General features: G+C 41.9%; 1 protein-coding gene and 1 pseudogene across 1 annotated transcript in view; both read right to left on the bottom strand.

The window, feature by feature from the left end:
- The window catches only part of FAM207A (family with sequence similarity 207 member A), a 247385-nt gene that overhangs the window by 40734 nt on the left and 182551 nt on the right, over nt 1–24100 (bottom strand). Inside the window, exon 4 of the mRNA XM_033946314.1 lies at nt 4346–4508. Coding sequence (XP_033802205.1) covers nt 4346–4508 — 163 coding nt within the window. The remainder of the gene's footprint in view (nt 1–4345; nt 4509–24100) is intronic.
- Nucleotides 6820–20496, bottom strand: LOC117360973 (annotated as a pseudogene).

Here is a 24100-nt window from a genome sequence, read left to right as displayed (position 1 = left end):
AAGAATACTATTCAAATTTAACTGTCTACTATTTAAAACCATAAATGGCGACAGCCCAACCTACTTGAACAACCGACTCATCCAAACTATATCAACTAGACATAGGAAAACCCACACTCCAATCAAAGAAGTCAAACGGAAAAGAGTATATGATGGCCTCCTAGCCACACAAGCAGCAAAACTCGAGAACCAAATCTCCAATCTACTAATTATGACCCCAGACTACAAAACATTCAGAAAAGAAATAAAGACTTTACTTTTTAAGAAGTAAATTACTTATTACCGCTAGCTCCTTTCCACCTCCCAATACCACTTCCCGTCGCTTGTACCGCTAGCTCCTTTCCACTTCCCAATACCTCCCCGATTCCCCAAAGCAACCTCATCTACTCTTTATCTCCTATAGAAATTACCAGATATCTTCTTCATGTAATACGTTTTTTGTAATTCTTTTGTAATCTGCAAGGCAATGACGGAATAGAAATCTCTAATGTAATGTAATGTTTATAAATAAGATGACAGCAAATACAAGTCCCAAAGAGCACGGTTAGCAAGATCTTACACAATCGCTTGCACTTTCACCCTTATAAGCTGCAACTGGTGCAGAAGTTACAACCTTCAGGCAATGCAACACGCCAAAATGACCAGGTGTTCGTCAAATGGCTCCCGAGATCACCGGACATTATTGTTTGTGACTTTTTTCTTTGGGGGTATGTGAAAGACAGAGTGTACGTACCTCCACTACCCGCACCTATATATGATCTACAGGAATGCATTACTGAAGCTATAAACGCGATCACCCCGGATATGCTTTGGAGAGTCTGGTCCGAGCTTAATTATCGCATCGAGTAACAGGTGGGGCACACATTGAGTGTATGTAATCAACAAATACCATATGAAACTTTATAAATTGATGAAACTGTAGTCTCAAAGGTGAAAAAATATTCCAATAAATTTTGGTTTTGAAGCCATTTAAAATCAAGGTGTGTTTTTGTGGGCACCCTGTATATACACATACCGTATTTTTCTCTCCATAAGATGAACTTTTTTCCCACCCAAAAGAGGGTGGAAATCTCAGTGTGTCTTATGAAGCGAAGGCACAAATTTTGTTACCACCCCACGTACCATTGTAAAACCCGCCCGCCCGCCCGCTGCTGCCACCGCACCACTTTTTCTTTTAACCCCCCCACCATCCATTGTCGCCGTTCCCCCTTTTTAACCTGGTGGTCCAGTGTGTATCCTTCCCTTGTTTTATTTCCTGGCCAGCGGCAAAACAGATCAGCAGCACAGACGTCAGGAGCAAGCTTTACGCTCTCTTGCTTGGCCCCGCGCTGCTTTCCGAATGGCTGGAGCTGCTGGGCCCACGAGCAGGAGATGGGTGAGCAGGATTAAAAAAGGTACCGGAGGGGGGGGGGGGGTCTGGTTTCCCTTGGGCTGGCTGGCTGGTTTGAGGCTGGTTGGCCTGGGGATGGCTGGCTGGTTGGCCTGGGGCTGGCGGGCTGGCCTGGGGCTGCCTACCATTAGATGTGCCCACCACTAGATGTGCCCTGTACCCTGTCCCGGCCTATCACTAGACCACCAGAGGGGGGACAGGGTACAGGGCACACCATTTGGTTCAGAATTTTTTTTTTCTTGTTTTTTCCTCCTCTAGAGGTGGGTGCGTCTTATGGAGCGAAAAATACAGTATATAGATTTTGAATCTGCAATTCCCTCAGTTTTCTATCCAAGTTATTCATTAACTTAAATTTATTATCTATCCATCATTATGGCTTTAGGCAAAGTATACAAAAATCCATACAATGCAATAATCAAAATAATTAACACACATATAAAGTTAAGCCTACAATAAACAGGCATTTCCTGTTCTGTGTGTGCAAGCTGTTTTTATCTAGGTTCTTTCAAGTTGGCTGCATTAATTTAAAAAGCTAGGCCTCTATGTTTTCACGTGGTTCAAATCCTACTTGTCAGACAGACAGCAGTCAGTTCTTTTCAGCAAAAGCATGTCATTACTCTGGGCACTGAACTGTGGGGTGCCACAGGGGTTTCTAATATTATTTAACATCTACCTTATGCTTCTGGTTGAGCTGCTTCAGTTAATAGACACAAAAAGATTAGGGCCTAGATTCTCAAAAAATGCATTAAAAAGGGATGGTCTGCTATAGCAGCCATTATGATAGTGAATTTAAAAAAGCGAGTCATTCTCCAAAAAACACTCAAGTAAATAAGGTTGTCAGAGAGTAGCAAAGACTCGCTAAATCTGCATGTGCTCATCACTGGTGATAGCAATGGGCACATGTGCAGAATAAACACAATAACACCCCCCCCAAAACAACAACAGCGGGAGAGATGTTCAATTTCTCCAGCTGCCATCCAACGCTGCCACCCACTGCAGCAGGAGAGAAGCCCACTCTCTCCCACCGCCAAGCGACCCCCTCCCCCTGCAGTGGGAGAGATGCTTATTCTTTCCCGCTGCAAACACCCCCCTGCAGCGAGAGATATGCCCACTCTCTCCCACAGCAAACAAGCCACCCCGCAGCAGCGGGAGAGACACCAACTCTCTTCTGTTGTCCACTCTCTCCCGCTGCCAAGCGAACCTCCCCCCTTTCAGCAGTGGGAGAGATGCCGATTCTCTCCCACTGCATCACAACCCCTCCCCCCTGCCTCTGACCCCTCTTCCCCTGTATCTTTAGATGGCTAACCGGAAGGATGCCTACTCCCTCAGTCAGCTGGCCCGCCTATTCCAAAATGGGCCTTCCCCTGGGGGGGTCTTTTACAATCTGGGCCAATCAGAGCCTCAGGCCCCTCCCTGGATGCACCAGGAAGGAGCCTAAGGCTCTGATTGGCCCGGCGCCTAAGGCCCCTCCTATGGGGCGTCCAGGCCAATCAGAGCCTTAGGATGCACCGGGGAAGGGAAGGCCCATTTTGGAGAGTCTCTGTATCACAGTCTGTATAGCAGAGTCTCTGTATCAGCTGCTGGGAGATAATGGAAATGAGGAGAATTTAGGGGAGAACATTTAACTGAAGAAAGGGATGATGGACTCTCAGAGGTAGGGAAGAAAGGGAGATGATGAAAGAGGATCTAGGCTGAGGTGGCAATAAACTTTCTGTACCACTACACCTCATGTTTTGATCCCCATAAAGAGGAATTGAGGTCCACTGCTCTGCAATTCTACTGTGCACAGAAATTCCAAAGCAAAGCAGAGCAGTGAAGTGAAGTGCTGGCAATTGGAACTCATCCCTAATCCCCATCCCAAAAGCACTTTTCTGCTGTAGCTGCATACTTTGTAGGTGGTTGATATATGCCACTATTCTTTCTTTGCTTCTTTTTATTTATTAAAACACATTATCTGTATAGTTATATCTGACAATAAAACCCAGCAACTCATGATTGGTATTCCAAATCTTCTATTTGGATTTTCTCTTGAGGTTTGAGATGGTGAATTTAGCAATACTGAATATACTAGACTCAAGCTCCTTTTTTTTCTGATGGCACCTGGCCCAGGGAAGTGGATCTGGCCACCTGATCTTCTTGAGTCAACATGCCTGAGTGTTCCGGTAAGAGAAACAGTTTGAAGAACAGGATGATGCATAAGAGCCAACATGCTCAAAGGTCCTCAATTGCTCCTGTCCCCTACCTATGCAGGAAAGAGAGCCATTGCACTGGAAGGGCAACATAGGAATTTTCTTTGGACTATAGCCCATGGTTTTATATTATAGATATACTGTATATGGATATGAATTACAATGAAACTTGTACCGTTAATTCCATTCCCTATCATGGTGTCATTCAAAACTGAACCACCACAGATTTCTCAAGTTGGTCCTGAAGTATCTCCCAGGAAGTCTTTCAGGATATCCATAGTGAATACATATGAGACTAGCTGCATAAAATGGAGGCAATGCATGCAAATATCTTATATACATATTTATTGGAGATGCTCTGAACACCAAATTGGCTAGGGGATACCCCAAGACCAGCTTGAGAAACTACCATCTGTCTTCATTTACTGTTTCCATTTTTTCTCTTCACCCACCCCTATTACTTCATTTTTCCTGGTGACAAATCTCAGCTCCTTTTGGAAGTCAATTCATCTGTTCACTTGAGATGTTTAAGAGGGCTTAGCTTTCTTGAGAAGATTCAAAGAAAAATCATTTGATAAACAGACTAATTTTTATGAACCACTTAGTGTAACTGAGCCTCTGGATCTGAAGCAACATGCTGGAGCTCTACAATGAAAGTGAACACGTGCAAAAATGACTGCGATCCCATTTCCTATCTTGGCATGAGATCAGAGGTCAAGCGCTACAATGGCATGTTCTATGGCCCTTGCTTTACCACCACACTTACATTTTCTGTCGTTTCCTGGTGTCTCTTGGCTTGCCAGTAGTAATCAGCTCCGAAAGTTCTGGCAGAGCGTCTATCAAAGGCTGCATGTCTCCCACTACTGGTGTAGCTTTCCGTTTTGCCTGGGCTTTCTCTTTCTGATGGGCGAGCTTCAGAGTATCTATTTCTGGGTCAGACAAAAGACAGACTGAAATTACTACTTAGTATTTTGATACCTGACGAAAGAGCATCATGACAAAAGTTTTTAAGTCCAGCTGTGTTCCTGGGCAAAATGATTTAACAGCAGAGTATATAATAAGCTAGTAGCAAACCTGTCACTGTTCTTTTCTCTGGCTGTGTTTTCAGATCCTAATGGAAGCCCTTGTTGACACTGAAGTAGGTAGCTGGCAAAATGAGTCACTTTGTAATAAGAGAGTTGTCAGCTTTTGAACTACATCACTCATCAAAATAAGGGGGGCAGAGCGGCCTGGAGGTATATTTGCTGACATTTCTTCTTCTGGATCACATCATCAAGAATTGGGTTACAACAACTAAAGTCTGAATCATAATTGTGAACACAGGAATGGACTTATCCGTTTAAAAGTTGGAAAGGAGTCCATGGATACCAGCTATCCAGGAGAGCTGGATGAATATCTTTTATACCAGTCTGAATTCGGAAAGACTGTTTGAGCACCTGGAAAGGTAACTATGCTCATTCTTATACGCCACAAGATACATGCCCCGGGCTCAGTTAAGAATATTCTAGAAGAAGTAGTAAATTAATTACCAGATGTCAAACTGATATAGTTTTCAGCCCACTTCTCAGACCATTAGGATACTATGCCACACATGCTTTACACATGGACAATACTATATAAATAGCCCCCATAGTTATACATCAGTGGTTCTTAAGCATGTCCTAGGGGACTCCCAGCCAGTCAGGTTTTCAAGATAGTCCTAATGAATATGCATGAGAGAAATTTGCATGCCTACTACCTACTTTATAGGCAAATTTCACTTATGCATATTTATTAGGCTTATCTTGAAAATCCGACTAGCTAGGAGTCCCCTAGATAGGTTTAAGAACTACTGTTATACATTATTGCAATGAAAGTCATCTCTTTTTGAAACTGAAGACCAAGTTTAACATATGAAAAGCCAATCCTGTATTATTAGAAGAATGTCTTTGAGCAACGAACCCCGTTTGGTGCATACCAATAATATAAGGGCCTTGGCCAGACGTAAAATCAATAACTTAGCTAGCAATTTTCCATCCACATTAATCAAAGAAATAGGCCTGTAATTTGAAACCAACATGGGATCTTTATTTGGCTTTGGGAAAACAATAGTTAAAGACTCAGCCATAGTACCTGTAATATAACCTTTAGTGAGTTGATCCTGATATAGATTTAATAGAGGAGGTAACAGGGTAATTTGAAAGGATTTGTAAAACTCTGCCGTGTATCCATCACCACCTGGAGCGGATCCAACTCTAAGGGACTTCAAAGCTTCAAATTTTGTTAGAGAATCCAGTGGCTTTATCTTATGATACCATTTTATTTGGTACTCTTATGAGAGCCAAAAGTCAACTATCAATGAATAATAACAAGCTTCTATTAGTGATGACAGGGGTTGCCATGCAGCTTATTTTAAGAAATTGGAAAAACTGGGATAGGTTGAACTATAAATTTTGGTGGGAATCCATGTGTTATACATATAAAATGGAGCATTGTATGGCCATACAACAGGGAAGAATTTTATAGAGGTGTGGGAACTATTGACTAAACACTGTAAAGAGGAATAATTTAATTTATTTTATTTTATAAGCAAGTAAATGTACACATCCTGGGGGGTGGGGTAGGGAAGGGAATGGGATTTTATGATTTTATGAATGGTTGCATGAAGGTTTGAGTTATTTGTTTGTATATTAGCTGGGAGGGAGGGGGAAATTTCTTTGTTGCAGTAATATTTGTAAGTTTGCTGCGCTTATTATACAATGTACATATATGTGATTCATTTATGGCGCATTTGTAGTTTGAAAATCAATAAAGAATTAAAAGAAAAAAAAAAAAAAAAGAAATTGAAGACCACTTACCACCATTTCTTAGGGCTCCTTTTACAAAGGTGCGCTAGCATTTTTAGTGCGCGCGCTACCCGAAAAACCACCGCCTGCTCAAGAGGAGGCGGTAGCAGCTTGCAAGCGCGGCTTTTTAGCGTGCGTTAAGGCCCTAACGCACCTTTGTAAGAGGAGCCCTTAGTCTCAGAACATTACCTGAAAATGTAAAAGTAACTCAAGGTTTATTCCAGAATAAATAAATAAATAAAACAAATATCCACAGAGATAATTTTGGAATGAAAATTCAAATCTTATATCACAGGTATGTCAGAAGAATAGTGATTGTCACTCGCTGCTTGGGAAATCACAGAACTGAAAAAGGCCACTCTAAAAAAACGCTTATATTTTAGTTTTTTTCATTTTGCTCCTTTTAATTTTACTCTTACTTGGCTTTTACTTCTTTCTTTTGCTTCTTTATCAATTCCTCTACTTCCTTTTGCTTTAGACCCTTTATCTTCATTTTTCCATTATTTCTAGTTAGTGTTGCAATTTCAACTTTCTCCGTAGTTTGACATCATTTGTAGTCTTGTTTAAGACTTTGATAGCTAAGTGTGGGCAGGCTTCAAGTATCACGTATCAATTTAATTTAATTTAGCAAAATATTAAGGCAGTTTACAATAACATTCAATAATGAAATATATAGACAAAGGGCTCCTTTTTCAAAGCTGCGGTAGTGGCTGCTGCTGCAGTAATCGCTCTGACACCCATAGGAATTTAACGGGCATCAGAGCGTTTGCTGCATGGCAGCCGCTACCGTGGCTTTGTGAAAGAGTAATGATTTTTGATCTAAGAGTGGACAAATGGAATGAATTTGTCAAACTTAATTTCTCCTTCTTTATAGTCTTGTTTCAGCACTGATCTAGACACCGCACCGTTTCCTCCAATGCAAGTAGCTTTCCATCCTCTATAATTTCCACTGGGGGTCATTCTGATACAGTTGAAACCTATTCCATGTATGTAAAGAAGTGAAACACCAAAAGATGTTTCTCTCCAAACTGTGTATAAGCTTGTCTGATATTGCAATCCATGTTGGAATTAAAGCGGAATATAAGTATGAAAATCATACATCAATCAGTCACACAGAAAAGTAACCAATTGTTCACAGAGTGGAGGACCCTGATGTTGTAGAACCGTCTCTCTCAAACTGTGTGCCACAGAATGGTGGTGTACTGTACCCTGAAGAGATTCCGGGTGTGCCACGAGAGATTCCATAATTTTACTTTATTTTTACAAATTCCCTCAAAAGTATGCATTTGAATAGATGACATGTACATCGCGTATGCAAATGTCTGTCATTTTTATGAGCGTCTGTGTGCATAAGGATATAACAGCCCAGACAAGCATCATTCTTTGACGTGATTGGTCCTTAAAAACTAACGGCAAATTATTTTATTTTTTTATGCTCTAGTTATCCTAACTTGAGCAACAAAGCAATCAAGGATTTGTTACCGTTTGGATCTTATCTTTGTGAACTTGGATTTTCAGCTCTGATAGAAATTAAATCGATAAAAGAGAACGACTGCAGATGGTGGATGATGAAATGTCGACTATCGAGCCACGTTTTGAGTTAATTTGCACTCAAAAACAAGCACATTCATCACATTGATTAGCAATTCTATTCTATCTACTTTAGTTTCACCTTTGTTACAATTACTCATATAGAACTTACCCCCCCCCCTTTTACAGAACCACGAAAGAGGATTTTAGCGCAGGCCAGCATGCTGAATGCTCTGCGCTGCTTCTGATGCTCACAGGAACCCTGTGAGTGTAGGGAGCAGCATAGAGCATTCAGCATACCATCCGGCAATAAAAAACCGCTTTCGCAGTTTTGTAAAGGGGGGTTTAAAGAACTTTAAATAAATAACTCTCACATTTAATTTGTTGGTTTTTCCTTTTTTAATTTCAATTGTAATGTGCCACGAAAAACATTTGCTCCATTTAGTGTGCCAGAGCTAAAAAAAAAGTTTGAGAGACACTGCTGTAGAACATACCTTTGGACAATCAATCTTAGTTCCTTTGTCAGCTTGTTGACATCCGAATTTATACCTGTAAGACTGCAAGTCATATCTTCATAAAGCTTATAGATCGTCTCTGAAAAGAAAACTTCAAATAGCTTGTGGATGTTACGCCTCTCTGCTATTAGCAAAACATCATTATAAGCTAAAATTCCAAGGCAGGTGCCTACAAGTCCAATTGCTTCCATAGGATATATTAAATCTGATACAGGTCACCTTCAGGAAAAGATATACTCCCTTTTCTATCAAACTGCGATAGCAGTTTTTAGCGCGGGGAGCCACGCTGAATGGCCCGTGCTGCTCCCAACGCTCACAGGAACTCAATGAGTGTCGGAAGCTGCGCGGGCCATTCAGCGTGGCTCCCCGCGCTAAAAACTGCTATCGCAGTTTGATAGAAGAGGGCCATAGTGGTCCTTGAGTCATATCTTCAAGACATTTTCCCAGTAGTTTCCACTTACGGCCTCTTTTACAAAGCCGCACGGCAACAGCCCCGAAGCCCTTTAAATATCTATGGGCTTCGGGGCCGTTAGTAAAAGAGGCCATTAGTGTCAACTTCAGATCAGGAAACTACTTATGTTATTTGCAATCTTATATCCCACCAAATCCTCTCAAAACAGAGTTCTAGGCAGGTTACAAGTAGCATATTGCTACATAGGAATTACATAAAGTTGTCAATGCTCTACCAAGTTATACAAGTTTATTCAACTTATACAAGCTATTTAAGTTCATACATTCAGTGTGATTTGAAGCGGCTTATCATCTCAAGTTACTTTTGATCTCATCATTCTATAGAGTGCTTATTCTTTACAAAGACAGTCTTCTTAAGCTCCTGCTAGGTACTTCTTCAAAAGCCATGTTTTCAGATCTTTATGAAATTGTGTATATACGAGTGTATTAGTTTCTTGATTTTCAATCAGGAGTGAATTTCATATTTTTGCAACTGGAAGTTTCATCGGAAGGAGGGACTCAGCGGCAAGAAGGTTCCCAGAGCAGTGCTTCATGCAGGAAGCTTCTGAGAGGCTGGTAGGCCTGCTCCAGGAGGTGCGAAGGGGTCGACCCAGAGTCGCAGATTTGTGTTTTGTGTTTTTGTTTTTCGTTGCTGGCAATCCAGGAGCCAGGGAGGGAGGGTGCGAGGGCTGTTGGACCAGTGAGAGAGAGGGAGGGCGGCTACTGGACTCATGAGGGGAGCGGGGGGCTGCTGCTGCACCCTCAAAGGAGGGGTTTGCTTGGGCTGCTGGACCAGCTGGAGCTGAAGGGAAGGAAGACAGTTTGCTGAATATGGTCTTGGGATTGGGGGAGAAGGGAAACAGGTGCTGGGCCCATGTGATGGGTGAAGTGACAGACTTACACCTGGATATTAAAGGGAGTGAACATAAGAAATGCCTTCACCGGATCAGACCTCAGGTCCATCTTGTCCGGTGACCCGCACACACAGAGGCTAAGCTAGGTGTTCCCTGATGGACACCTTGTTCACCCGTATCCCTCAAAGTGATTTGCAAGAAGGTGTGCATCCAACTTGCCCTTGAATCCCAGAATGGTGGTCTCTGTCACAACCTCCTCCGGGAGAGCATTCCAAGCGTCCACCACTCGCTGTGTGAAGCAGAACTTCCTGACATTAGTCCTGAGTCTGCCGCCTCTCAGTTTCAGTCCATGACCTCTTATTCGAGTCACTTTTGACAATGTGAATAACGAAGTTTCTTGCTCTATTTTGTCGAAACCTTTTTGTATTTTAAAAGTCTCTATCATATCCCCTCGCAGCCTTCTCTTCTCGAGGGTGAACAATCCCAGTTTTTCGAGGCGTTCTTTGTAGATCAAATTCTCCACACCTTTTATTAGTTTCGTGACTCGTCTCTGCACCCTCTCCAGCAGGGTTATATCCTTCTTTAGGTAGGGTTGGACACAGTATTCCAAGTGTGGTCTGACCATTGCTCTACAAAGCGGCATTATGACATCCGCCGATCTACTTGTGATGCCCTTCTTTATCATGCCCAATATCCTGTTTGCTTTCTTTGCCGCCGCTGTGTATTGAGCCGACGGCTTCAGGGTCCTGTCTATCAGTACCCCCAGGTCCCTTTCTTGTTCGCTCTTGCCCAATGTTACACCTAACATTTTATATTCTTGTTCTTTGTTTTCCCTGCCCAGGTGCATCACTTTGCATTTTTCTATATTAAATTTCATCTGCCACTTTTCCGCCCATTTCTCTAGTTGGTTCAAATCTCTTTGAAGTGCATCTCTGTCCATTTTCGACCCAACTGCCCAACACAGTTTTGTGTCATCTGCAAACTTGATTATGTTACTTGTTGTTTCCTCTTCTAGGTCATTTATGAAGATATTGAATAAGATGGGCCCAAGAACCGAGCCCTGGGGCACGCCGCTTGTCACCTTCTCCCAGTCCGAGAACGTCCCATTTATGCCCACCCTCTGCAATCTGTTCTCCAGCCATTTGCCTATCCAACTTAGTATATCTCCTTCTATTCCATGGCTTTGTAGTTTTCTCAGAAGCCTTTGTGTGGTACCTTGTCGAATGCTTTCTGGAAGTCCAAGTATATTATATCCACCGGTTCTCCGCTATCAATTTGTTGGTTCACCTTCTCAAAAAATTGAAGCAAATTTGTCAAACATGACTTCTCCTTCCTGAAACCGTGTTGACTAGCTCTCATCAGGTCGTGATTTTCCAGGTGTTGCACTATGCTATCCTTAATTAGTGCTTCAACCATCTTCCCAGGAACCGACTCACAGGTCTGTAGTTTCCCGGTTCTCCCCTTGATCCTTTTTTGAAGATTGGGATGACATTTGCTATCCTCCAGTCGTCTGGTATTTGCCCGATTCTAATTGACAAGTTAGCTAGGGATTGTAACAGTTCTCCAGTTTCTACCTTAAACTCCTTTAGCACTCTCGGGTGAATTCCATCCGGTCCAGGGGATTTATCACTTTTTAGTTTGTCGATCTGATAGTATATCATGTCCAAATCCACATTCACTCTGGTGAGGCTTTCCTCAATTTCTCCCTTGAATACTCTCCCTGTTTCAGGTATTGATGCAGTATTCTCCTAGGTAAAGACAGACGCAAAGAATTAATTTAGCCTATCTGCAATCTGTTTGTCTTCCTTGATGTACCCTTTTCTTCCTTGGTCATCGAGAGGGCCCACTGCCTCTTTTGTTGTTTTTTTTCCTTTTATGTATCTAAAAAATTGCTTGAAGTTCTTGGCTTCTTGCGCTTTCTTTTCCTCTTAGACCTTTTTGGCGTCTCTTACCACCTTGTGACATTTCTTCTGGTCGACCTTGTGGATAGAGGTGTTGGACCCATGAGAAGGGAGCTAGAGGAAAGGGACAGAAGGTGCAGGAGGAAAGAGGGAGGAAGAGAGAGAAGAAAAGGGAAAGAGAAAAGCTGAACTAAGGAGATGAAGTAAGAGTGAGTGAAATATTGTACATAGTGGAGGGAGGAAGGAGAGAGAGAGACAAACACACATTGGTGTAAGGGAGTAAGAGAAGGGAGATTCTGAACACAGGGAGATATACAAAAAGAAGGGAGATGGTGGACATGGACGGGAGCATAGAAACAGGGACAAAAAGGGGAATGCTGCATGGGGGTGGTATATGGACACAGAGGGGTAATGCTATACATGGGAGGGTATATGGACACAGAGAGAAGGCGGCTAGACGGGGGAGGAATAAGAACGCAGAAGGATATAGAGGAGTAATACTGTACACAGGGGGGGGGGGTCATAGAATGGAGAGATGATGAAGGCAAGGAGATGGGCACAGAGAAAATACTAGAAAGGGATGTATAGGAGACATAGAGAAGGGAGACCCTGAACATGGGGAACAATACATACACAGAGATAGAAGATGGATGGTGAGCATGGAGATAGAAGAAATGACAAATGGTCAGGAGACCCAGGCAAGTGAGTTAAGAGAAGACAAAAGAAAATAGAGACCAGTGTCTGAGACCAACATGATTTGAAGTATAAAATGACAAGACAATAAAAGGTGGGAAAAAAATAATTTTATTTTCTATTTTGTAATTAGAATATATTAGATTTGAAATATGTATCCTGCTAGAGCTGGTGTTAGACATAACTGGGGACTGCAAAGCCCAGGCTGTGCTTTTTTAGCTTCCAGCTGGCATAGGGCTCTCTCTGACCAGGGGATAGTTGCCCTGGTTGCACTCCTCTAACACGATTCCTGCCATGTGTGACTGAAGTATTCTATTAGCTTGATTTTTCTATGTAGCATTCTATAGTAATTTGACTTCAGTTTTCTCGATAGTGGAGGGGATATTTGTGAGGGGAGGAGAGGGGAGACAGGGGTTTTGTTGATCCTTGCTCTGTATTATTTGTGATTTATAAAATGACAATTGTACAGAATATTGTTTCTTTTTATACTTTAATAAAATAAGTTCAGTATAAAATCATAACTATTCAAGGCTTGTGCAGATGGGATCAGATGGTTTGTGAGGACGAGTCAGGGACGGAGACCAAGCTCGTGGGGATGGGGACACATTTTTCCCCCGCGTCATTCCCTAGTAGGAAATCCTGGCTCCCCATAACGAATAGAAGGGCAGAAGCTATTCAAGACCATTGACACATATTTTGTAAGGCTTTGCATTTGCAGAGAAGAGAACACTAGATTTGATCCATTCTAGTAGGGTGGCCTTTGCATGCAGAATAAATGCCAAATCCAATGGGGGCCACCCAATGAGCTAGTAATTTTCTGGGCATATAAAAAGAAGTGCAATATAGCAAATCTCCCTCACAGTTAACTACAGAAGTCAGGCTATAAAGCTGAATGTCTGGAACCTTTAATCAACATCCCATATAATCCATACTTAATAATGAGCCTTGGTTTTTTTTTTTTTGTTTTTTTGCTATTCCACAGGAATTTAACAAGCAGTTTATTATGCTGTATTTAAGGATCTGTCGTTCATGTAAACAATTGAACTTGCTGAAGCACATAATGCCAGGGGAACATACAATTGTTTTGAACAACTATTTTGCCTCTTAATGCTAAAGGAAAATTCTTGCATTGCTGTTTATGGGTTATTTTTTTAGTTTTGGCTATGAAGGGACCGATGTACCGATAATTATTATAAGTTTTAGATGGATCCCTATGGATCTGGATAGTCAAGTACTGGAATTAATCTTGGGCTCAATGATAAAGAAAGGTACCATGTCAGCAACATTCGAGTTTGTGCACCCCCGCCTCTATTTCCTTTTATCTTTAGTGATAAAAAGTCCCCAAATGCTGAAATCTCCTCGTTGCAACTAACAATGAAGATTGCAGAGATGTGAGACATAAGGCGGTCAGCAAATGCACCCAGCTAAACCTCCTCACTCCCTATAGTCTCTTTCTTTTTTTTTTATTATTTATTTATCAAATTTTTACATCATTATCATTTATACAGATAACAACTTAGGAAGGAAATCACAATAAAAATAAAAACCTAACTAATATTTAAACATTCCACTAGCTCCTCAAGTCCACATAATTGGGAGAAAATATCCAATATTTAAACAGAAACAATTCTTGATATAATCCCTGATCAAAGATCAACATTAATGGTGCATCAATACTTTAAACTCCAAATATTAAATCAGTGATGTCTAACTAACTTCATTAAGTTGTAAAAATTGTTCTAACTGATTCGAATCCCAATATACATATTCAGTATCCTTAAATTTTATTAAGCACTTACAAGGAAATTTTAAATAAAAAGTGGCTCCCAAAGCCAGTACTCTTGATTTCAAAGCTAAAAAAGCTTTTCTCCTCAATTGCGTGGCTTGGGCCACATCTGGAAAAATCATTACATTATCTCCGCAGAATTTTTCTTGCTTATTCCAAAAATAAGCCTTCATTATTAAAGATTTATCTATTTCTCTTGCACATGTTATCAATAGGGTAGATCTAGTTTGAATTCTATCCCTATAGTCTCTTTCTGATCTTAGCTTTATACTGAAGTCTAACTTTAAGGTTGGCAAAAGAGAGAATAAGGGCATCGGTTTTATGTACCCCACTTAAATTCAAATGTTCGAATCGCTAACCAGTTGCTTATATCGTGTAAAGAATTTTTCCATTATTTCTAGTTAGTGTTGCAATTTCAACTTTCTCCACAGTTTGATATCATTTGTAGTCTTGTTTAGGACTTTGATAGATAAAGCGTGGGCAGGCTTCAAGTATCACGTATCAATTTAATTTGATTTAGCAAAATAGTAAGGCAGTTTACAAGAACATTCAATAATGAAATATATAGACAATTTATATCCAGTTAAGTGTAACTCTCTCACAGGTCGATGCTTAAAACCTAACACCCGTGAAAGAGGCAATTAGCGCTGAACTAGTGCTAGTGTTAATTTGCACAAAATGCTCAGAGGGTTCTAGTGTGGGAAACAACATGCGTGCCAAAACTTAGCACAAATAGTTTTTAAATGTAGTCAAACAGATGTTAATGAGATCACTTCCTATTCCCTCCCAATACTCAGAAAACAGTGCACAAAATAAAGCCGCCTTTACCACTGGAAACCTAATGCCAGCTCTGAGCTGGCATTAGGATGTTTTAAGGAAGGATTTTCCATGATTTTTTTTTTCTCTAAAATGTGCCAGTTTTTATTTAATTTGGAAGCAAAAGGAAACCCATGCGAACCCCTAAGCACTGGTAGTGAGAGAGGAATGTGAGTGAGTAAGAGCAAACCCAAAAGTTAACTGTTTGTAATGCTTATATTTAAAGGTGCAGAGGAATGGCCCTAATATATGCTTCACTTCTGGCTTTGCCTGGGTGTGTACACAAGAGCAGCACTTACTGCGAAATAGAGAATGACATGGGGACAAATTTTTCCCCGCCACCGCAGGAGCTCATTTTCATATCCCTGTCCTATTCCTGCAAGCTCCATCCTCATCTGCACAAGCCTCAAACACTTTAAAATCATAAGTGCTCGAAGCTTGGGCGGTTAAGGCACAGGTTACAGGAACGGGGCAGGAACAAGGACAGTGACAAAACTTGCAGGAATGGGACGGGAAAATTGAGTTCCTGAGGGGAACTCCTGTAACCTACTAGTAATCATTTCTATGGCGATATTAGATGATTATAGCACAGTACCCATTATATGTGCAGGTATCTTCTTATAAGTTGTTGGTTGGTTTTTTTTTTTAATCCTGTGCAATGAAGGGTTAAGTGACTTACCTAAGGTCACAAGGAGCTAACATTCAGCGGGAGGTGCCCCTGATAAAGGACACGAAACGGGGCTCTGTAGGGCGATCAGCTGACACTCCCTGGAAACAGATTCTCCTATTGACGGATGTTAGCGTGTTTTTTTGTTTTTTTTTTAATATTTATTGATTTTTAATCTAAAAACAGTGCCATACAAATAAAAGAACAGAAGATATTACATGCATTGCACCTATATCTGTACAGGTAACATATATATCATTTAAGATTTTCAGCTTTCCTACATATAATAGTAACATAATAAATAATATAAATGAAGAATAAAGTTACCCACTATCATGTTAGCGGTTTTGATTGAGATAAGTTCTTCTTTTTTTCAGTAGCCATATTTGAATGTTGCAAGACTGATATATTGCTATTTGGCACTGTACGAACGACTATAAAATGATTCGACACTTTTTAGTGTTTTTGACTTCTTGAACCAGATTATTGTGGCACTGGGTATTTTGGGCAATGTTTTAGATAAAAATTTAAAAAATTTAAAAATATAAATGTTATTAATTAAAGGGGTGTATATGATGATGTTTGTGGGTAATTCCTGCAACGCACTCCTGGATGCCAAATGCGGTGATAAACCCTGGTGAACTTTTGACAAAATATTTTCTAAAAAGTTTTCATGAACTGATTTAATACCCTATATTATCAGAAAATCAAGACTACAGGATTTTGAATATCAGATCTAAGAGCCCTTAATACACACAGCTTTTCAAGAACAGAGAGCTGGTCTTTCTTTATCGACTTGAGTAATGTGACCCCCTCTCAATTAGAGTAGGCTTGTTAATATTTTTGGATCACCAGGATCAAACCCATGGCATTAACCATTATGCTACTTCTCCACCTTTGCCCATATGTAAAATGCTTTGAGGGGGAGAGTGTGGCGCAGTGGTTAAAGCTACAGCCTCAGCACCCTGAGGTTGTGGGTTCAAACCCACACTGCTTCTTGTGACCCTGGGCAAGTCACTCAATCCCCCAATTGCCCCAGGTACGTTAGATAGATTGTGAGCCCGCCGGGACAGAGAGGGAAAACTGCTTGAGTACCTGCATAAATGCATGTAAACCGTTCTGAGTTTCCCTGGGAGAACAGTATAGAAAATGGAATAAATAAATAAATAAATAATAATAACTTTATTTTTGTATACCGCAATACCATAACAGTTCTAAGCGGTTCACAATAAAGAGACAACTGACAACCAGTGAAGTACAAGCAGCAAGGGAAATACAAAAAGGTACTGATGGAGGTAACAAATTTATCGAAAAGATAAATTTTTACTGATTTTCTGAAGGAGAGGAAAAAACTTTAGAAGCATTCATTTTACCAGCTTGAAATGAGTGCTCTATCCAAAAAACTCTTGTAGAGGCAAGATTTCAACATAGGAAAGTCAAATAAGTGGAATCTACAAATACATTTGGTGGCATAAGCCAGCTCAAAGTGGGAGGAAAGGTAATTTGGGGCCGAGCCAGTTAAGGTTTTAAAACAGATGCAACTGTGGTTGTAAAGCTACAAAAAGGCAGCATATAAGTCCCAATCCCTTTCCCTTTAAGAGCAGTCAGTGCCCTGCTCTAGGAATTCCCTCAAGTCATATTCTTGATCTGCTGGGCTGGGGAAAACTTCTTGTCTTCCTCTGTTCAAGTGCTGCTTCTGCATTGAATGGCAACAAGAGGCCACACCCTACCCCTCTGGGGCTCTAGAGCAGGAGTTCCCAACCCCTATCAGGCTGCGGCCCAGTACCAGGCAGTGCCAAACCGGGCCACACAGAAACTTTATTTTATTTACATTACAAGCATGTTGCTGGGTTCTGGCCAACTCCCCCCTTGTCTTCACAAAGCCACGAATAGCAACTCCTGCACGCTGCCTGTGGTTGACACAGAAGCCTTTCCTCTAGGCTTCTGAGTCAGCCACGGCTGATCTGTAGCTGTGGCTTTGTGAAGAGAAGTGCGGCTGAGAGGAGGGAGCCTGCCAGATTAGGTAAACACCCAAGAGAGGGAGGCACAAACTTGGGACAAAGAATAGAGGGAGGGAAGGCGAAGAGGGGCGAGTTGGGACTTAAGAGAGAAGAGGCATTTTGGGACACAGAAGGAAGAGAGTACAAACTTTGGACAATGAATGGAAAGAAGGAGGGAGGAGGCATGAACTTGGGAAAGAATGGAGAGAGGGAGGGGAGCATGAACTTGGGACACAGGATGGACAAATGGAGTGAGGGAAAGAAATACTGAGGTGGGGAAAGAATAGAAAGGATGAATGTTGGGTATGGCTATCTGAGTGACAGGGAAAGAGAAATGGTGCACATGGGGAAATGAAGAAAGAGGAGAATTGTTGGGCATAGGGATGGGACCATCTAGTTACAGGGAAACATGCTCAGGGCTACCACTGATTCTGCATTATGGTAAGTTGTATTAATATATTGTGTATATTACAATGTAATAATAATGGAAACAAAGTCCATAATATAAAATATAATAATTATATTTACATTATATCCTCTATAATAAAATCCTAAGCGCGCATGCGCACTTAGGATAGCGTGTTCCCTGACAGCTGTGTCCCTCCATGCCGAATTCCATTTTTGAACTCGGAGGCAGGGAATACGCCGGCGACTCCCCCTCCCGCCCTCACTCATCAACTGCTGCCGCCGCCGATCCTCTTCAAAGCAGCCTGCTGAGGTTCATGGCTGGCTGTAGCGAACCTCGCAGGCTGCTCTGCACCTCGGTAGCACGTTCCCTCTGACGCACGGGAATGTGCTACCGATGTGCAGAGCGGCCTGCGAGGTTCTCTACAGCCGGCCGCGATCCTCAGCAGGCTGCTTTGAAGAGGAGGACAGACGTGAATGGACCAGGAAGCCGGATGCTGGACAGGGGGAGCAGGGAGAGGTGCTGCTGGACAGGGGGGGAGTTAACAGGAAGGGCGGCCTACTGCTGGACAGGGGGAGCAGTGAAGGGGTGCTGCTGGACAGGGGAGACGTAAAACGAAGGGCTGCTGCTGGACAGGGGGACCAGGGAAGGGGTGCTGCTGGACACGGGGGAGGTAAAATGAATGGAGAAAGGCTGCTGCTGGAGAGGGGGAGCAGGCAAGGGGTGGTGGTGGACAGCTGAGGAAAGAGAGAGACGGAAAGAAAGAAAGGCAAACAGACAGAAAGTGGATAAGGGGAGAGAGAGAAAGAAAGAAAGACAGACACACATCTATTCTAGCACCCGTTAATGGAACAGGCTTAAAGATTAGCATGTAATAATTAGATTATATATTATGAACTTTATTATGCACTTGAATCCCTCCCCCCTCCATAGTCCGTGGAAAAATTGTCTTGCATGAAACCGGTCCCTGGTGCAAAAAAGGTTGGGGACCACTGCTCTAGAGAGTAGCTTATCTCTCTCCATAGGAATTGCTGTTGCTCCTCCTCTTTCCAACTGGCAGGTAAGCCTCTGTAATCAGCCTGACATTTTAGGGGCAGGTCTGGTTCTGCTGTATTATCTCTGTCAGATCCTCCCCTCTCCCTTTCCCTAAGGATATAGTTCGCAGGAACTCTGTTTTACCTCTTAAAGTGACAAGGAACTTTCTTTGTCCCTCTGGCTACTACTTTTAGTCTTCCTGTCAGGGCTAACTGGAGTTAGTTCTGTTTCATATCACCCAAGGTTCTCTCAAAGAAAGTCATAATGCACTGAGTCAAAGATCACCATTTTCCCCTAAATGAGAAATTGTCAAATGCGTGGGAAATTGCAGTGTGAATCTCGTATATACAGTAGGGAAATTTTTTTTTTACTTAGTTGGCACAGCCGCAGATTAGTCCTGGAAAATTAATATGTTTTCATTGCACAGATTATGGTGCTTTCTGTAAGGCTTGTAAAACCTGTATCTTTTCATCACATCTGGCCTTCTAGATCCAAACCACCAAACGACATTTCTACTCCCAGTTCATACCAAGCCACTGGAATCAATTGCCCCCACAGATCAGATTCCCTGAAGGACTGCTCAATTTTAGGAAAGCAATAAAAACATACCTCTTCACCTAACTCCCCTGCCCACGACCGACGGATCACAAAGAAATGTATATTGGTACTAGATCCTCGGTATAAGTCATGTTAGACTTGTATTGAAAAATCTTACACTGTAAGTATGGCAAATTTACCTGTAAACTGTATAATATGTATATATTGGTATTAGATCATTACAATTCGCTTATATACTGCAGGACTGTGAAGTTCTATTCGGTTTACAAAAAGAGATTTAAATAATTAGATGAATTAACTTAATTGCCTAAATATTTAGTAAACAAATAAATTTTCAGATGCCTCCTAAAATCCATGTAAGTGCTGGAAGTCATGATTAAGAGATTTAAATATTTGTCCTGGGACGCTGTCTGATAAGATAAAAGACGATGATGGTACTTTTAAAATTTATATCCTCTTACAGATGAAAAAATAAAATTAGCGTATGAACGTCTAGTATGTTTACTAGTCGCAAGAGAAAATAAATTTGTGAGATAATTGGGAGTGAGTCCAAACAGGATTTTGTAATAAAAGAATCCAAACTTAAACTTAATCCTAACCTCCACTGGCAACCAGTGTAGTTCGCAGAAGAAAGCAGTGTTGAGTTAGGATAAAACCGTGTATAAAAAAAGCTCGTACTATAACTATAAGAAACGGGGTGAATTTGAAACAATTCAGCAAGAAGAGTGATAAGGAAAAGTATTACAACAAAAAAACCACTCTAGATAATGCTTATAAATTATGCAATGGAGATGGTATAATTAGGTCTACAAAAATTTTTATGCTCAGAATCATGATTCTGAGCATAAAAATTTTTGTAGACCTAATTATACCATCTCCATTGCGTACTATAACTATAGCAAATTGTAACCTGTTAACATGTACAGTGGAACGTTGGTTTACGAGCATAATTCGTTCCAGAAGCATGCTCGTAAATCAAATTACTCGTATATCAAAGTGAGCTTCCCCATAGGAAGTAAGGGAAACTCGATTGATACGTTCCCACCCCCTCCCACACCCCAAGGCCAGTGGCACTGCTCCACCACCCCCGAGAACCGGCATTGCTCCCCCCCCTCCTAGGCCCCTCCCCTGTGCATTCCACAATGCACCAGGAAGTGGCAGGCCCTCCATTCCGAGGATGCCGGCTGGACTGGGGACCCATCCAGCCAGCCAACTGAATAGGTTAGTGGGGGGTTCCAGGTAGTGTGGGGGGAGGGCGTTTGGGAGTTTGCAGGGGGAATGGGGGGGTCGTCTTCGACAGGAGGGCTTGGGAATCCCTCCTGCCGGTATTTGAGGGGATGGCGGGCCTGCAGGATGGACGGACTGGGGACCCGGGAGGGGAGTTCACGGGGGGGGGGGTGTCTTCGGCAGGAGGGCTTAGGATCCCTCCTGCCGGTATTCGCGGGGTGGGTGGGTGCTGTCTTCGGCAGGAGGGCTTGAGATCCCTCTTACCGGTATTCACGCGGGGGGGGGGGGTGTCGGGGTGCCATCTTCGGCAGAAGGGCCTTGGCTCCCTCTTGCCTGTTCGGGGTTTTGTCAGGGAGACTGCAATCGCAGCAGGAGAGATTAGGCATCTCTCCTGCCGCGATCATTGCAGTGGGGGGTGGACAGGTTGCCGGTATAAGTTCTGACTGGGCGATCTCCCCAGACTTTTGGTTATGCTTGCAGTACGACTAAGTCTAGGTCGGCCTACCTCCCGCCCTTTCCCCTCCTCTAAAAACGCCTCTTTCCGCTCGAGGCTTTGAGAGGCAGGGTAAAGGCCTAAGCTGGTTTTAGATATAAGCCTCTTAGTGTTTTGTATACTAGTGATGTGCATTCAATAGTTCACCCTAAAAACTGTAGTGTATGCTAAATTGATTTAAGGCACACTAAAGGGATAAGTTACCAAGGTGCAGTAAAAGATTGCCTATTACTGCATTTTGATTTTTCATGGGAATCATCAACCTGGTCAATCCCACAGGTCGTTGAATCCCCTTTTAAAGGAATAATGCTGCTTGTGATGCCCCTAGGCCAACCGAGTAAGCCTCCCCCCTGATGAAGCTCCCCCTGGGCCATCCCACCCCCCCCCCCCCCCAAAGTCCAAGCCCTCCCACTCCCCTACCGCTAAGATAACCCTCACACACCCTCTCTAAAGGTTACCTTTAGAACAGAGGTGGTTGGGGTGGGGGGTGCATCTTCAGGAAGTAGTGATGCGCAGTCTTTTGCCAACTGCAAAATGGAGCAATTACCGCTAGGGGTCACGTTTCCTTATATGGAAATATGATCCCTACTGGTAGTTGCATAAGATCACCACTAATGGGACCATTTTGTAACCAGCACCATGAAACTATGGCAATCTACTTGATCAAAGAGAGACTACTGAAACAGAAACCTTTGTTAATTAGACAGATGACACTAGAAGAAGTCTTTAAAAAAAGAATGTCACTATTCTTGCACCATCATCTGATAGCCAATTACAAATATAAGATGATGCGTGTTAGACGTTTTTGGCTAAGAAAGACTGTGTGTGATTATAGACTATTTCCCCTTTTTACAAAACCGTAGCACGGTTTTAGCGCTCGCCACGGCGGGAACAGCTTCGACGCTCATAGAATTCCATAGGCGTCGGAGCTGTTACCACCACGGCCGATGCTATAAACCACGCTGAAGTTTTGTAAAAGGGGGGTATGCTTGAAACAAGTTTGTGTTTGAAGTGCTTGAAGTGTTTAATGTTTGCAATTCTTTCCCCAGTCTTTCAGCCCTTTTGACAAAACCCAAGTTAGGGCTTTGTAAAAGGGGCCCTTCCGCACAACTCTTTCCTCAGTTGTGCACACTCCTTCCATAAATATGGTGCTCGTTCGTCAGCTGTTGTCAGGGTTGGAAAATTGTTGGGATTTATTTTATATCTGTCCTACATGAAAATTTGAGGCAGGGACCTGTCAGCCAGTGCAGGTAAGTTTGTGTTTGAAAGGTATGACGTGTTTAATGTTTGCCTTATTTTGAAATAAAAAAAAATTTGGTGGCAACTGGTAAACTGATAAACTACCAACTGTTTATCATTCCCTCCCTTACATTGATTCACCATTTTGTCCACTGTGTCTGTCATAATTAGATTCAAGAAGGGACTGTCTCTTGCGTGTTTAATATACAGCGCTGAGTCCATTAGGTAGTGCTATAGAAGAAATAGTAAACAGTAGTACTAGTAATTTTATGATCTTATAGTCTGTCTTTTTCTGACTTAACATTATCAATCCGAAGACAAAAAAAATCCAAAAAACAAAATATGCCTGGTCTAAAGGATTTTGGATAAATGATCTTGTACTTGCTCCAAGTATGAGAAGTCAGCAACAGTTTTTCATACAGATTCATTGAGGTTTGCAATAAAGACAGCTGCAAAGGCATTCTTCAGTTGTCAAGCAGAACGTCAAAAATTAATGCTACTGAATACATCAGAACAGTTATAACAAGTTGAAATCTTGCTTCCCAAAATAATCCTTGTACAGTATTTGCTAAACCAGTAATGCTCTGCCATGACAACTTCCTTCATAACAATCCAGATTTTTGTCTTTCAACCTATCCAGCACAAAAAGGATCATTGTATTAGTTGCCCAAGGGCATGAAACTCTGGCAAATAAAGTCTGTTTCAATATACAGTATGTCAATGATAGTAACAAGTACTAACCAAACATTCCACTTTTATGACATGACGTTTTGGAATAATACAATCAGAAGTCATTGGGTTTGACTTATCAAAGGTTTTTCCCATAGGTACAAGATGGGAGAAAATCTGGTCAATCAGCTTCAATGTTTCTCAGAAGAACAATGGTTGTCAATGGACACAATATAATGCAATGCACAATATTTAGTGTTCATACTCTAGTCAACAGAGCTGAGCAGCAATAAAGCTTTAAGCAAATCTTTGGTGACTCTAGTCTATGGAAACATGCTAGCACACTTGGCTGTTACCTCTATTTGAACCAACACAAGTCAGAGCAAGAACAAAACTAGAAAATTAATTCAAAGGGAAGGAGTAGAAGATGCACCTGAGCCTGGGCTTGTGAGAGGTGTTGGAGTTATTTTTTCTTCCCCAGGTGTTCCCATGATACTGTGTGATGCCATATGATGGCTGAAATCTAAAACACAGGCTAAGTCGCGGTCTGAAGTTTTTATTAAGATACTTGGTCTTAGTAGAAGTATAGAGCCTTCCTCACTGAGACACCATTCCAGTGATTCGCCTGGTTATTTTCACCTCATACGTTACCATACTTAATCCCAACTTTATTCAAATAGTCATTCTAGGCATAGGCAGAGGAACACTTTTTTGTTTGGGGGGCCCTGAATATCCGCCCCAGACCCTGCCCCCATAATAGTACTAATTGTAATACCATTTTTTCCATATGCACACACAATATAATTTTATTAAAAACACATAATGGTTAACCACAAAATTAAACTACACAAAGCACA

The sequence above is a fragment of the Geotrypetes seraphini genome, chromosome 5 (assembly GCF_902459505.1).
Source record: "Geotrypetes seraphini chromosome 5, aGeoSer1.1, whole genome shotgun sequence".
In the NCBI taxonomy this organism is placed as follows: domain Eukaryota; kingdom Metazoa; phylum Chordata; class Amphibia; order Gymnophiona; family Dermophiidae; genus Geotrypetes; species Geotrypetes seraphini.
This window is presented reverse-complemented; position numbering and strand designations above follow the sequence as displayed.